We start from the raw sequence: 15,402 nt of genomic DNA, 5'->3' as shown, positions 1-15,402 counted from the left end.
TGGCCAACATGGTGAAACCCCATCTCTACTAAAGATACAAAAAATTAGCCGGGCGTGGTGGCTCGTGCCTGTAATCCCAGCTACTCAGGAGGCTGAGGCAGGAGAATGGCTTGAACCCAGGAGGCAGAGGTTGCAGTGAGCTGAGACGGTGCCATTGCACTCCAGCCTGGGTGACAGGACAAGACTCCTTCTCAAAAAAAAAAAAAAGTAAAAATATAAAAATAGCAGTGACCATTTATTATCTACTCTATGCCAGCCATTTTACATCATTTTACATATTTTATTTATTTATGTGTTTATTTTTTTTATTTTTATTTTTTTTGAGATGGAGTCTCGCTCTGTTGCCCAGGCTGGAGTGCAGTAGCGCAATCTCGGCTCACTGCAAGCTCCGCCTCCCGGGTTCACGCCATTCTCCTGCCTCAGCCTCTCTGAGTAGCTGGGACTACAGGCGCCCGCCACCACGCCCGGCTAATTTTTTTTTTTTGTATTTTCAGTAGAGACGGGGTTTCACCGTGGTCTCGATCTCCTGACCTCGTGATCCGCCCGCCTCGGCCTTATGTGTTTTTGTTTTTTTTGTTTTTTTTTTTTTTGAGACGGAGTCTTTCTCTGTCCCCCAGGCTGGAGTGCGGTGGCGCGATCTCGGCTCACTGCAACCTCCACCTCCTGGGTTCACGCCATTCTCCTGCCTCAGCCTCCCGAGTAGCTGGGACCACAGGTGCCCGCCACCACGCCCGGCTAATTTTTTTGTATTTTTTAGTAGAGACGGGGTTTCACCGTGTTAGCCAGGATGGTCTCGATCTCCTGACCTCGTGATCCACCCGCCTCGGCCTCCCAAAGTGCTGGGATTACAGGCTTGAGCCACCGCGCCCGGCCCTTATGTGTTTATTTTTTGAGACGAGGTCTCTCTCTGTCGTAGGGGCTGGAGTGCAGTGGCACGATCATAGTTCACTGCAGCCTCAAACTCCTGGGCTCAAGCAATCCTCCCCCCTCAGCCTCCTGAGTAGCTAGGACTACAGGCTTTCACCACCACGCCCAGCTTACATATATTATTTATTTATAATAAATAATAGCCAGGCACTGTGGCTCACGCCTATAATCCCAGCACTTTGGGAGGCCGAAGCGGGAGGATCATTTGAGGTCGGGAGTTCTAGACTAGCCTGATCAACATGGAGAAACCCTGTCACTACTAAAAAATATAAAATAAGCCAGGCGTGCTGGCGCATGCTTCTAATCCCAGCTACTCGGGAGGCTGAGGCAGGAGAATCACTTGAACCTGGGAGGTAGAGGTTGCAGTGAGCTGAGATCGCGCCACTGCACTCCAGCCTGGGCAACAAGAGTGAAACTCCATCTCAAAAAAAAAAAAAAAAAAAAAAAGAGATAACACTAATAGATGGATTGCTCTTGTGGTTAAAAAAATTCACAAAAATAACATTACACGGCCGGGCGCGGTGGCTCATGCCTGTAATCCCAGCACTTTGGGAGGCTAAGGCGGGCAGATCACCTGAGATCAGGAGTTCAAGACCAGCCTGGCCAACATGGGGAAACCCTGTCTCTACTAACAACAACAAAAAAAATTAGCCGGGCGCCTGTAATCCCAGCTACTCAGGAGGCTGAAGCAGGAGAATCGCTTGAACCCGGGAGGTGGAGGTTGCAGTGAGCCGAGATCGTGGCATTGCACTCCAGCCTGGGCGACAAGAATGAGACTCCGTCTTAATAATAATAATACTAATAACAAGAGGCCGGGCGCGGTGGCTCACGCCTGTAATCCCAGCACATTGGGAGGCCGAGGCGGACGGATCACGAGGTCAGGAGATGGAGACCATCCTGGCTAACACAATGAAACCCCGTCTCTACTAAAAATACAAAAAATTAGCCGGGCGTGATGGCAGACGCCTGTAATCCCAGCTACTCGGGAGGCTGGGGCAGGAGAATGGCGTGAACCTGGGAGGCGGAGCTTGCAGTGAGCCAAGATAGCGCCACTGCACTCCAGCCTGGGCGACAGACTCCGTCTGAAAAAATAATAATAATAATAATAAACATAACGCAGAGTAAAAAGCAAAAGCCTTTTTCAGTCCTCCCCCAACCCTGCACCCCTCCCCAGATGTCACCAATGCTACTGAGTTTGGGGTGCATTCTTCCATGTATAAATGGATAGAGAGACATATCCAAGCCCATCATATATATTAGATTAGTCCCATTTTGCAGATGAGCAAACTGCACCACACAGGGGTGGAAGTATCCGTCGAAGACCACATAGCTGGCAAGAGCTGGAGCTGAGATTCAAATCCAGATCAGTCTGACTCAGAAGTCAGCACGCTGTCCTTTCGCTGAGGCCCGAGTGTAAAACCTTACTGAAGAAAAAATCGGAGCTCATAGAAGTCCCAGCAATCGGAACCGCCACTGCCCAACACGGGAGAGGCAGGAGTGACTGAGTTTGCAGGGGAGGCTGCGTGGAGGGGAGAGCCTGGACCCACGCGGATCGGGGGCCGTGGGCACCTCTGTCCAGGGCGCCGCCCTCTCGGACCAGTGGCTCTCCCAGGTCGCCTCGCTCCAGGCGCCCCTGGAGGGCGCCCCGCCTGTGCCGCGCCCCGCCGCGCCGCGCCGCGCTCGCACCGCTCTCCCGAGCCGCTCAGAGGCCCGGGCTGCTTAAGTCCGTAGTCTCAGCCGGGCACGGGGACAGCGCCCGGGAGCTACGGCAGCCTCCAACCCCGGCTGGGCCAGCCCGGGCTTCTGCTCACGCAGCCGTCGGAGAGGCGCCCGGCGCGCAGCCCGGGGTGGGTGGTCCTGGCGAGCGGGGCTGCGAGGCCGACCGTCTCCACCCCAGGGCCGCCGAGGGGCGCGGGCTGGGGCGCTTGGCGGGCGGGGCGGGGCGGGGACGGGCGCGAGGGCGGAGTCGCGGCCGAGGCGGCGGTGACCGGAGCGCGGCTCAGGGGCCGCAGTGGCCGCCGCGGAGCGAGGTTGCCTGGAGAGAGCGCCTGGGCGCAGAAGGGTTAACGGGCCACCCGGGGCTCGCAGAGCAGGTAGAGACATCCCCGGGACCACGGCCCCGGCCGCCCCTCTCCCGGGTCCCGTTAGACCGCCCGCCCCGCGCGCCCGCGTCGTCCCCTCTCCCTGCGCTGTGCGGTCGCGCCCCCGCCACGACCCCGGACCCAGCTCCGGTGGCCTCGGACAATCTTCCAGCCCCTGGGGTCGAATTCCTGGGGAGGGAGTCTGATCCCGTGGAACTCTGGCCCCATCACCCGGGCGGGGAGTGAGCCAAAATTCCTCCTAAGTCACATAGTAAAGTTGGAAAACAGACCCACGACCTCCCCGCGCGGCCGGCGCCTCCTGCCCTCTCCCTAGGAGGGTGCTCTGGGACGGTGTGCCCCCCACTGCACTCCTGGACTTGGAGGACAGGGTCGCCGCGAGGGACGCAGGTGGGTGCCCTTGATCCAGCTCAGCCCGATGGCAGAAGAGGTTGACAAAAAAGAAAGACACCTGTTGGGGTGGCCTGCCAGACCCAGGAGTGGAGGGCTCTGTGAGGGCCCGGGAATTCGGACTCAGGACAGGGATTCTCCATGGCTAGCCCAGAAACACAGGGTCCAGCCACTCTCCAGCGGGGAGACCTGGGGGTGAAGGGGTGAGCCCTGCGCAGGTCTCTGTTCCTTGGTCTTCACTGGGCAGTGTGGAGAGATGTGGCCAGGAGGAGCCCACGTTTGTCCAGACCGCGGTCTACTCTGGCACCAGAGTGACCACCTCTGACCTCTCCTTTCCTCGTCCTGGGCCGGGAACGACACCAAATGAGGGACATGGAAAGGGGTGAGAAGCATAAATGTGCGTGTGTTTCTGCAGAGGAGGGGGCATGGGCCCCTGCCGGGCTGCACAGGGGAGGGTGGGGTGGGACTTTTCCAGAGAGGGAGCCAGGCCTGGCCCGGGCCCCGGGAGCTCACGTCACCCCCACCCCTCACTTCTCCAGGGAACTGCCAAAGCCAAACCCAGCTCGGACGGGATTATGTGTACTGGGTAGACGCGTGGAGAGGGGCGGCGAGAAGAGATCTCGGTGGCAGAGAGAAGCAGAGGCAGAGAGGGCATGGAGAGGGGTCGGCATCAGAGAAGGGGCAGGCAGTGACCATCACCCCGTTTCTTCTTCCCTCAGCTGGAGTAACAGAGTCAGGCAGAGCCTGAAGACTTGGGTGGAACATGGGCCCTTCTCTGGAGACCCTGGCCTCCCCCGTTCAGTCAGGGCGGAGTTGCTGACCTCAGTGGCTGGCCCAGCCAGGGGAAGGAGTGGCCATCGGCAACCCCCTCCCCAACCCCAAGCCCTGAGGCGCCCGCTCTGGCTCAGCCACTCTGATGCCTCTCCCTCAAATTCCGAACCCTAGGTCTCAGGGAGGGCAGTGGGGCTGAGGGTCTGCCCCCAGGCACATTCCTACCCTTCTCTTGGTCATTTTCCGCCCCAGAGCTGGCCCACCTCAGCAATGGGAGGGCTCCCTGGATTCCTCTCCCGAGTGCCTTTCAGATCCAACAGAAACAGATTTTTTTTTTCCTGGAAAGCAGAACTAAGAGTGGGATGAGGAGCAGGGGTGGGAAGGACTCAAAGTGAGAAGAAGGGGGCAAAGAGAGTCAGGCTTGGTGGCTGGGGTGTGTTCCAAGCCTCACTTCTCCAGTGTTCAAAGCTGAACTTCAGATGGACTTCCCGGCTCTTCAGAATGAGAGGCCTGTGTCCGGGGCATGAGGCAGCCCCGGCTGCACCTCTCCTTCCCGCTTCCCCAGCTGGTAGAGCCGCACAGGAAACAAGCCCTCACTGAACCAACTCCGGATGCTGGCACCCAGAGTGGGTGTTACATTGCCAGCTTCTTCTCTAGAGATTAAACCGTCAACCCATTTAGCTTATCCCTTGGCCAAAAAGTGTCTGAGATGTGCCTGGATGTTCCGTAAAGAGCTTATCTAAGAAGGGAAGAGAAAGGCGGGAGGCAAGTAGGACAGAGAGATGGCTGGGGAAGGTCTTGTTTCTGGAAGACCCAAGGAAGGGGCTTCTGGTGGGTCCTCAGAGAGAGTGTCTGGCACATCCTCAGTGGAGCCTTCCTCCTCTACTTTCTAGGCACCTCTGGGAGGGCAGGAGTGGGAGCAGATGACAACCATTTTAGAAGGAGCCCTCTGTCTGGGTGCGGTGGCTCACACCTGTCATCCCAGCACTTTGGGAGGCCAAGGTGGGAGAAGCACTTGAGGCCAGGAGTTCGAGACCAGCCTGGGCAATTTAGCTGGATCCTGTCTCCACCAAAAAATGCCAAAATTAGCTGGGTGTGGTGGTGCACGCATGTAGTCCCACCTACTCAGGAGGCTGAGGAAGGAGAGCCTGTGAGTTTGAGGCTGCAATGAGCTTTGGTGGCACCATTGCCCTCCAGCCTGGATGACAGAGTGAGATCTCCATCTCAAAAAAAAAAAAAAAAAAAGCCTTTTGTGTGTGCCTGAGCCGGCCTAGAAACAGTCCCTAGGTAGGATTTGGGGAGGAGCTAAGAAGCCCCTACAGGGCCCAGGGGCGGGGACTGAGCCTTAGTTGGAAGGCTGAGGTCAGCCCCTGACCATGTAGCCTCTACAGATGGACAAGGCAGTGATCCTCCCTGCTCCTACCCTGAGGATCCTAAAGGGGTGGGCCAGTTTCGCCTCCTCCTCCATACTCTCTGAGCTGTCCTCCCAGCCCCAAGCTCTCTGGACACTGGAGAGGTAACCACCAGGCTTCTGTCCCTGCAGAGAGCGCCCTCCATGCCCAGATGCCTGCGTAGTTTTTGTGACCTGTCCGCTCCTCCCTTGCCCTGGGGCAGTAGTGGGGGAGCGATGGAGAACTGGACCAGCAGGTGAGAGAAGGGGCCACGGGTGGTGGGGGGAGGAAAAGGGGGGGTGCTGGGATGGCTGTGTGTCTGGAAGTGAGGGAAAGAGGACCACTGGGAGGGGCAGGGGAAGTGATGAGTAACTTCTGCTTTCTGAGAAGTTGGTAGTCAGGATATGGGGAGCCGGCTGGGGGCCGAGGGCGGTGTTGCAACACCCCCTCTGGCTCGGGCTCCAGTCTGACGTCCCTCCCCCGGTCTTTGGTTTGCAGGCCCTGGCTGTATCTGCTGCTGCTTCTGTCCCTCCCTCAGCTCTGCCTGGATCAGGAGGTGAGCTTTGGACAAGTGAGCAGCTGCAGCCTGCCTGCCACCCTTTCATCTCCCCCTGGGCTCCCACCCCATCTCTCCAGGCCACGCCTCCATTCCCCACAGCCCACCCACCTCCCCTGCCAACTCCCCAGTTCCTTGCCTCATAACACCAAGAGGCCGAGGTGTAGTTCTCCCTCTGCTGCTGAATGTGACCTTGGACTGGTAGCGACTCCATGAGCCTCAGGGTTGGTCTACATGGACGCTCTGGACAGTTCCGTCTAATCCTTCCAATTCTGTCTGACCTTTTTCTCTATATAGGTGTTGTCCAGACACTCTCTTCAGACACCTACAGAGGAGGGCCAGGGCCCCGAAGGTGTCTGGGGACCTTGGGTCCAGTGGGACTCTTGCTCCCAACCCTGCGGGGTGGGGGTGCAGCGCAGGAGCCGGACATGTCAGCTCCCTACAGCGCAGCTCCGCCCGAGTCTGCCCCTCCCTCCCCGGCCCCCAAGACATCCAGAAGCCCTCCCCTTGTACAGGACACAGTCTCGGGGAAGGGGTGGCCCACTTCGAGGTCCCGCTTCCCACCTAGGGAGAGAGGAGACCCAGGAGATTCGAGCAGCCAGGAGGTGAGAGACCTGGGTGGAAGAGGTGGGCCTTGGACAAGGTGGGGGCTTAGCATGAAGGAAAGGGGAGCACGGGTGGCTTCAGAGGGCTTGTCTTTGGTGCCAGGAAGTAAACTGGGGAAACAGGGTCAGAGCTGTGTCCCCACATCTGAAACACCTTCTCAGGTCCCGGCTTCGAGATCCCATCAAGCCAGGAATGTTCGGTTATGGGAGAGTGCCCTTTGCATTGCCACTGCACAGGAACCGCAGGCACCCTCGGAGGCCACCCAGATCTGAGCTGTCCCTGATCTCTTCTAGAGGGGAAGAGCCCATTCCATCCCCTACTCCAAGAGCAGAGCCATTCTCCGCAAACGGCAGCCCCCAAACTGAGCTCCCTCCCACAGAACTGTCTGTCCACACCCCATCCCCCGCAGCAGAACCTCTAAGCCCTGAAACTGCTCAGACAGAGGTGGCCCCCAGAACCAGGCCTGCCCCCCCACGGCACCACCCCAGAGCCCAGGCCTCTGGCACAGAGCCCCCCTTACCCACACACTCCTTAGAAGAAGGTGGCTTCTTCCATGCATCCCCTCAGCCACAAAGGCCAAGTTCCCAGGGTTGGGCCAGTCCCCAGGTAGCAGAGAGACGCCCTGATCCTTTTCCTTCGGTCCCTTGGGGCCGAAGCCAGCAGGGCCAGGGGCCTTGGGGAACGGGGGGGACTCCTCACGGGCCCCGCCTGAAGCCTGACCCTCAGCACCCGGGCGCCTGGCTGCCCCTGCTGAGCAACGGCCCCCATGCCAGCTCCCTCTGGAGCCTCTTTGCTCCCAGTAGCCCTATCCCAAGATGTTCTGGGGAGAGTGAGCAGCTAAGAGCCTGCAGCCAAGCGGTGAGTCTCCTCGGGCCTCCCCTCCCAACCCCGACCTCCAGTGTGGCCTCCCCGCCCTGAAGCTGGGTCCTCAGCTTCTGCTTGATACCTGAGGGAGAAGGGCCTTGGCATCTGACCACCTCAGGGCAGGGGTCTTGGAGCTCTTCCGCTGACCTGAGCCTCCCGCCTGCTCCCCAGGTTCAGCCCTGACCCTACCCTCATTTTGCTCCCCAGCTCTGACTCCTTTGTACCCCTCACCGCAGCCCTGCCCCCCCGAGCAGCCAGACCCCCGGGCCCTGCAGTGCGCGGCCTTTAACTCCCAGGAATTCATGGGCCAGCTGTACCAGTGGGAGCCCTTCACTGAAGGTGAGGTTTCTTGCCCATCCCTGGGCAGTGGTGGCTTGGAATTGGGGATGAAAGGGAGAGGAGACACCTGCTTACTCCCAGCCCTGAATGACTTCCAGCCCCTCTGCTTCCCCTGCGCCATGCCTTCTTTCTTCTCCCTGGGGCTGGGTCAGGAGACAGCACAGGTGGTGAGTGGTCTGCAGAGGGGTCGGTTTGGGAGGACGAGGTGTGGGAGACACGCTTTGTCTGGACTCCTCTGGTAAGGCCATCACCAGGCGTCAGGTGGCTGTGACACAAGAGGGCCACGGTGGGAGAGATCCTGTCCAGTCGTGACAGCCAGGTGGGGGTGTGCCACGCATCGTGGGCACTATCGTACCGGCTGCTCCCAGGTTACCATCCGCTTCACTTTAGGCCTGTGTTAACTTGACACCAAGACAAGCACTCAGGAGCTCTGAACACACAGAATCATGGGCATCGGGGATTGCTCCTCTCTCAGTTCAGAGTCCCTTTGATGGTCTCGGTGACCTCGACTGACCTGACCACCTTCTTTTTTTTTTCTGAGACGGAGTCTCACTCTGTCGCCCAGGCTGGAGTGCAGTGGCACGATCTCAGCTTACTGCAACCTCTGCCTCCTGGGTTCAAGCAATTCTCCTGCCTCAGCCTCCCGAGTAGCTGGGACTACAGGCATGTGCCACCACGCCTGGTTAATTTTTGTATTTGTAGTAGAGACAGGGTTTCACCATGTTGGCCAGGCTGGTCTTGAACTCCTGACCTAATGATGCACCCACCTTGGCCTCCCAAAGTGCTGGGATTACAGGCATGAGCCACTGCGCCTGGCCCTGACCACCTTCTCAGCTTGTGCTGTTGTCACGTTTCCTTCATCCACAGTGAACTGGGCAACCTCAAGGTGCCCCCTCTGCGGCCTCTCTCAGCTGACCTCCCACCAGGGAGCCCACTAACCACCCTTCTACCCTGTCCCTTAGTCCAGGGCTCCCAGCGCTGTGAACTGAACTGCCGGCCCCGTGGCTTCCGCTTCTATGTCCGTCACACCGAAAAGGTCCAGGATGGGACCCTGTGTCAGCCTGGAGCCCCTGACATCTGTGTGGCTGGACGCTGTCTGGTGAGGGAAGACAGAGTCACACACACACACATGCATATGCACACAGACACACACATGCCCCCATGCGCATACACATGTACACACACACATATGCATGAACACATGCACACATGCAAGCACGTACACACACGCATATGCACACAGACACGCACACACATGCACACATGCATATGCACACACATGCACATGCACACATGCACACATATGGACAGACATGTATGCATACACGTGCACACGTGCATGAATACATGCACACACGCATATGCACACAGACACACATGCACACACATGCACGTGCACACACGCATATGCGTGCACACATGTACACATACACATGTAGACACACATGCATGAACACATGCACACACACGTATTTGCACAGTCTCAATCAATTCAACAACAAAACACCATACTGAGATCACCAAGGGAGAATTCTCACCTGCCAAGCTGGGCTGAGCAGAGCCTGAAGGATCTGATCGGGCGCCTGTCTGTGTCCCTGGGTCTGGCTGGGGATGTTGGGGCTGTTTTTGTGCTCTCATTTGTGGCACAAAAAGCAGGGTAGTGAGCTGAGGCTCCCGAGGGGACTGGGGTGGGGTTGAGGTGGTGTCTGGCATTCTGTGGCCGCTGCCTCACCTCACTCTCTCCAGAGCCCCGGCTGTGATGGGATCCTTGGCTCTGGCAGGCGTCCTGATGGCTGTGGAGTCTGTGGGGGTGATGATTCTACCTGTCGCCTTGTTTCGGGGAACCTCACTGACCGAGGGGGCCCCCTGGGCTATCAGAAGATCTTGTGGATTCCAGCAGGAGCCTCGCGGCTCCAGATTGCCCAGCTCCGGCCTAGCTCCAACTACCTGGGTGAGCACCCAGCTGCCTCCCCTTCCACTTCCATCTCTGTTCGGCCCTCCATACCCCCACTCAGTGCAGTGAGCAAGCCAAACAGGGGGATGTCCAGGGCCTAGCCTCTCCCCTCGTGGAAGGAGTGAGGAAGCTGAGAGGGCTTGGGGGGATCTTAGGTTCTGGTGGGAACTTCTATAGGCTAAGGACACAGTGTGGGAGGAGGAAGGTATTATCACCCTGGAATTTCCCGATCTCTCACCTCTGACCCGCAGCACTTCGTGGCCCTGGGGGCCGGTCCATCATCAATGGGAACTGGGCTGTGGATCCCCCTGGGTCCTACAGGGCCGGCGGGACCGTCTTTCGATATAACCGTCCTCCCAGGGAGGAGGGCAAAGGGGAGAGTCTGTCGGCTGAAGGCCCCACCACCCAGCCTGTGGATGTCTATGTGAGCCTGGGGCCAGGGGCAGCTGGATGCTGGGGAGGGAGGCTGTTCCCTCTAAGGGCAGAGCTGTGGTTGTCAAGATGGGAGAGCTGGTGGCATCCTCCTCTGGCCACCCCCACACATTCATTATCTTCTCTTCTCCCCAGATGATCTTTCAGGAGGAAAACCCAGGCGTTTTTTATCAGTATGTCATCTCTTCACCTCCTCCAATCCTTGAGAACCCCACCCCAGAGCCCCCTGTCCCCCAGCTTCAGCCGGGTAAGACTCTGACCCCTGCACTTGGAAGGAGGAGGGAGAGGCTGCAGGGCGGGCTCTGGGGCAGTGGGGTGGCATCTGATTCGCCTGCTCCCCTGCACAGAGATTCTGAGGGTGGAGCCCCCACTCGCTCCGGTGCCCCGCCCAGCCCGGACCCCAGGCACCCTCCAGCGTCAGGTGCGGATCCCCCAGATGCCCGCCCCGCCCCATCCCAGGACACCCCTGGGGTCTCCAGCTGCGTACTGGAAACGAGTGGGACACTCTGCATGCTCAGCGTCCTGCGGGAAAGGTGAGACATCGCAGTGCGTTCCCCGCACCTCGGTCCAAACTCCCCAACTGACACTCCTAATCCTGCATCCCAGATTGTGGGGCCACGCCCGACCCTGCGTCTGGAATACCACTGAGCTTGGGCTCTAGCCTCCTGCCTCCCCGGCTGCCTTCTCACCCACTTAGGTGTCTGGCGCCCCATTTTCCTCTGCATCTCCCGTGAGTCGGGAGAGGAACTGGATGAACGCAGCTGTGCCGCGGGTGCCAGGCCCCCAGCCTCCCCTGAACCCTGCCATGGCACCCCATGCCCCCCATAGTGAGTATGGCCCACGGGGAGGGTTAGGGTACTGGAAACACTGCAGTTGCCCCCAGAATCTTACCTGAACTCTGCACTCAACGCGACATCTCCTGGCTGCAGAGAGACAACATTAGATTAGAAAGGCAGACATTTGGTAGGCAGCAAGAAAGCTGGGCCGGGCGTGGTGGCTCAAGCCTGTAATCCCAGCACTTTGGGAGGCCGAGGCGGGCGGATCACGAGGTCAGGAGATCGAGACCATCCTGGCTAACATGGTGAAACCCCGTCTCTACTAAAAATACAAAAAAAAAAAAAAAATTAGCCGGGCGTGTTGGCGGGCGCCTGTAGTCCCAGCTACTCGGGAGGCTGAGGCAGGAGAATGGCGTGAACCCGGGAGGTGGAGCTTGCAGTGAGCCGAGATCACACCACTGCACTCCAGCCTGGGGGACAGAGCAAGACTCCGTCTCAAAAAAAAAAAAAAAAAAAAAAAAAGCCATGGCAGGCTGAGCCCCCCAGGAACCCAGACTCCAAACGCCAAACGTGCCCACTCTCCTCTGAGTCCCCCACGTCCAGTGTGTCTTCCATCTCTGCTGCCACAGCAGCCCCACACATCTCATCTGTGTCTCCACCTCTTCCCTGCCCTGCTGGTGCCTGCAGCTGGGAGGCTGGTGAGTGGACATCCTGCAGCCGCTCCTGTGGCCCCGGCACCCAGCACCGCCAGCTGCAGTGCCGGCAGGAATTTGGTGGGGGTGGCTCCTCGGTGCCCCCGGAGCGCTGTGGACATCTCCCCCGGCCCAACATCACCCAGTCTTGCCAGCTGCGCCTCTGTGGCCATTGGGAAGTTGGCTCTCCTTGGAGCCAGGTGAGTGTGCCCGGGCAAGGAGGTGCTGGGGAGGGGAATGGGCACAGGTGAACAAGAGCAGTGGTTTTTCAACTTATTTTTCATCAGCAGAAACTATTTACAAACATGGTTTCATATGGACCCCCAATATAGAAGTCAGATAAGGGACCGAACCAGGGACTGGGGGCCCAGGGCCCTAGGGATCAGCCTCCTCCTCAGCCCATGAAGCCATGTGACTGCTGGGCTGGGGATCGAAGGCAGAGCCTGGTTCTGAAGCCCTAGAGCTGGAAGCTGGCTGAGAAGGTCTGGGAAGCCCAGCTCCCTGGATTCCCCTCGCCCCCTCAGTGCTCCGTGCGGTGCGGCCGGGGCCAGAGAAGCCGGCAGGTTCGCTGTGTTGGGAACAATGGTGATGAAGTGAGCGAGCAGGAGTGTGCGTCAGGCCCCCCACAGCCCCCCAGCAGAGAGGCCTGTGACATGGGGCCCTGTACTACCGCCTGGTTCCACAGCGACTGGAGCTCCAAGGTGAGCCCCGAACCCCCAGCCATGTCCTGCATCCTGGGTAACCATGCCCAGGACACCTCAGCCTTTCCAGCACAGCTCAATAAACTTGTATTGATCAAGCGCCTGCTACATGCTTGACATTGGGAACCCAGAGATAAGTGAGAATAACTTCCATGAGGGGCCCGGCTAGGATTCCCCGTCCAGGCCTGGTACCCGGGGACATTCCCTAACGCCCAGGATTCGGACCCAGGATGCATCCCTCCCTGCTGCCATACTGTCCCTTGTGCCAGTCACCAGCAGGCCCCTCACACAGGCCGCTCTCCTCCTCCGCAGTGCTCAGCCGAGTGTGGGACGGGAATCCAGCGGCGCTCTGTAGTCTGCCTTGGGAGTGGGGCAGCCCTCGGGCCGGGCCAGGGGGAAGCAGGAGCAGGAACTGGGCAGAGCTGTCCACCAGGAAGCCGGCCCCCTGACATGCGCGCCTGCAGCCTGGGGCCCTGTGAGAGGACTTGGCGCTGGTACACAGGGCCCTGGGGTGAGGTAAGCTGAGCGCCTGCTGAGAGCAGGAAGGGGGTGCCAGTCCCAATGGGATTCCTTGTGGGCACTTGGGGTGCTCTCTGTCCTCCCCTCCCCTCCCCTCATCACCCTGCCCTCCCCCCTACACTAGTGCTCCTCTGAATGTGGCTCCGGCACACAGCGTAGAGACATTATCTGTGTATCCAAACTGGGGACGGAGTTCAACGTGACTTCTCCGAGCAACTGTTCTCACCTCCCCAGGCCCCCTGCCCTGCAGCCCTGTCAAGGGCAGGCCTGCCAGGACCGATGGTTTTCCACGCCCTGGAGCCCAGTGAGTGCCTGGCTGCGCTGCCCTGCTCAGCCTGGGCCCCCAGGGGAGGGGAGCTCCTCTCCCTGTACCCCTCCAGGTCTCTCTGTGCCCCAGAATAAGCCCAGCCAAGCGTTACCACTGTCCTACTTCTTATAGACTTGGAGGAAAGACGGGCCCTCTCCATTTGGGATTTCACAATGTCCTAGGAGGCTCCCCACCACCACCTTTTGGGGAGAGAGGTGGAGCCAGGGGTTAAGGAGGATCCCGGGCCTGGCAAAGGTCTGATATGATGGCTGGGGTCGCCCCAGTGTTCTCGCTCCTGCCAAGGGGGAACGCAGACACGGGAGGTCCAGTGCCTGAGCGCCAACCAGACCCTCAGCACCCGATGCCCTCCTCAACTGCGGCCCTCCAGGAAGCGCCCCTGTAACAGCCAACCCTGCAGCCAGCGCCCTGGTAAAGAGCCCCCTCTCCCCAATCCCCAATACAGTGGATTAGCTGAAGTATGGGAGGAGATGAGAAAGGACCAGTGGGAATGGGCAGCACACCCATTCCCAGACCGGTGGGTCCTGGTGACTCTCTTGTGCCCACTGGTCTCCTCTGTCCCCAGATGATCAATGCAAGGACAGCTCTCCACATTGCCCCCTGGTGGTACAGGCCCGGCTCTGCGTCTACCCCTACTACACAGCCACCTGTTGCCGCTCTTGCGCACATGTCCTGGAGCGGTCTCCCCAGGATCCCTCCTGAAAGGGGCCCGGGGCACCCTCACGGTTTTCTGTGCCACCATCGGTCACCCATTGATCGGCCCACTCTGAACCCCCTGGCTCCCCAGCCTGTCCCAGTCTCAGCAGGGATGTCCTCCAGGTGACAGAGGGTGGCAAGGTGACTTTCAGGGCTGTGGTCAGGCCCATGTGGTGGTGTGATGGGTGTGTGCACATATGCCTCAGGTGTGCTTTGGGGACTGCATGGATATGTGTGTGCTCAAACGTGTATCACTTTTCAAAAAGAAGTTACACAGACTGAGAAGGGCAAGACCTGTTTCCCTGAGACTTTCCTAGGTGGAGAGGAAAGCAAGTCTGCAGTTCCTTGCTAATCTGAGCTACTTAGAGTGTGGTCTCCCCACCAACTCCAGTTTTGTGTCCTAAGCCTCATTTCTCATGTTCAGACCTCACATCTTCTAAGCTGCCCTGTGTCTCTGACCCCTTCTCATTTGCCTAATATCTCTGCCCCTGCCTCCCTAATTAGCTAGGGCTGGGGTCAGCCACTGCCAATCCTGCCTTACCGAGAAAGGCAGGAGGAAAGAGACTGCCTCTCCAGAGCAAGGCCCAGCTGGGCAGAGGGTGAAAAAGAGAAATGTGAGCATGCGCCCCCCTCCCCCAGCCCCACTCCCTGCCTCCTGAAATGGTTCCCACCCAGAACTAATTTATTTTTTATTAAAGATGGTCATGACAAATGAGAAACGGGCTATTCCTTGTTGGCTACGGACCCCTCAGCAGTGTGAAGGCAGAAGGTAGGGTGGGCAGGGGAACAGCATTAGAGCCCAGGAGGAGAGTTTGGGTCAGAGAATCTCCGCCAGCCCCAGGCCCTGCAGGCTGGTCATGGGCCACTAGAGGTCACCAGTTCTCCCAGTTGAGGTGTGGGGCGCTGGGTTCCAGAGCTGAGGGAAGGGCTGCGCGGCCGCGGTGTGCTTTTTGGTGGGTCGAGTCTCTCTGGGAAGTCTCCGGGTATCTGCGCCTTTCCGCTGGGACCTGAGCGAAGGGCCGTTGGCTTGTCGAAGCTCTTTTTTCCTGTTCCCTTTCTCTAGCCCTGCCGTACGCATTTCCCTACGCTCTGGGGCTTCTCCTGGGATGGGGAAAGGGAAGGGATTCCTGCCCCAAGCCCTTCCCCTGGAAGGGGAGGAGCCCGGCCCGGCTCCGGGGCCCTGGGCAGGGCTGAGGGAGGAGCGGGGCAGCACTGGATGTCCTGCCAAAGCCACATTCCTCAGAGATGGCTCAGCCTGGCCTCCTTCCTCCTCCTACTCGCTTCTCTCAAGGTAACTTGCTAGAGGCGGCCTGAGAGGGACAGGCCTTTGCCATCATATCCTCTCCCAGACCCCTGCCATTCGG

At 59.0% G+C, this 15,402-nt stretch overlaps 2 protein-coding genes across 4 annotated transcripts; both read left to right on the top strand.

Moving 5' to 3' along the window:
* Positions 1 to 2,952: 2,952 nt before the first annotated feature.
* ADAMTSL4 (ADAMTS like 4) lies at positions 2,953 to 14,753 on the top strand. 3 transcript variants are annotated; one of them, XM_030824630.1, is made up of 19 exons: positions 4,246 to 4,813; positions 5,731 to 5,834; positions 6,077 to 6,134; positions 6,432 to 6,739; positions 6,902 to 7,598; positions 7,841 to 7,943; positions 8,042 to 8,110; positions 8,906 to 9,042; positions 9,690 to 9,894; positions 10,149 to 10,321; positions 10,465 to 10,576; positions 10,677 to 10,862; positions 11,027 to 11,156; positions 11,793 to 11,997; positions 12,322 to 12,498; positions 12,811 to 13,014; positions 13,142 to 13,321; positions 13,609 to 13,753; positions 13,908 to 14,753. In XM_030824630.1, the coding sequence occupies exons 1-19, from the start codon at positions 4,799 to 4,801 to the stop codon at positions 14,042 to 14,044; spliced, it is 3,345 nt and encodes a 1,114-aa protein (XP_030680490.1). In that variant the 5' UTR covers positions 4,246 to 4,798; the 3' UTR covers positions 14,045 to 14,753. The 3 variants fall into 3 exon arrangements, with proteins under 3 accessions (XP_030680489.1, XP_030680490.1, XP_030680488.1); XM_030824629.1 differs by lacking the exons at positions 4,246 to 4,813; positions 8,042 to 8,110 and adding an exon at positions 2,953 to 3,020; XM_030824628.1 differs by lacking the exon at positions 8,042 to 8,110.
* LOC105740620 lies at positions 3,795 to 4,602 on the top strand. Its single transcript, XM_012511378.2, is given in 4 exon segments — positions 3,795 to 3,977; positions 3,980 to 4,141; positions 4,144 to 4,337; positions 4,340 to 4,602. Coding segments are annotated over 4 exon segments (765 nt in total). The 5' UTR covers positions 3,795 to 3,811; the 3' UTR covers positions 4,583 to 4,602.
* Positions 14,754 to 15,402: the final 649 nt, after the last annotated feature.

This window comes from Nomascus leucogenys, chromosome 12 (assembly GCF_006542625.1).
Source record: "Nomascus leucogenys isolate Asia chromosome 12, Asia_NLE_v1, whole genome shotgun sequence".
In the NCBI taxonomy this organism is placed as follows: domain Eukaryota; kingdom Metazoa; phylum Chordata; class Mammalia; order Primates; family Hylobatidae; genus Nomascus; species Nomascus leucogenys.
The sequence above is the reverse complement of the archived record's forward strand: the minus strand, read 5'-3'. Positions and strand labels throughout refer to the sequence as shown.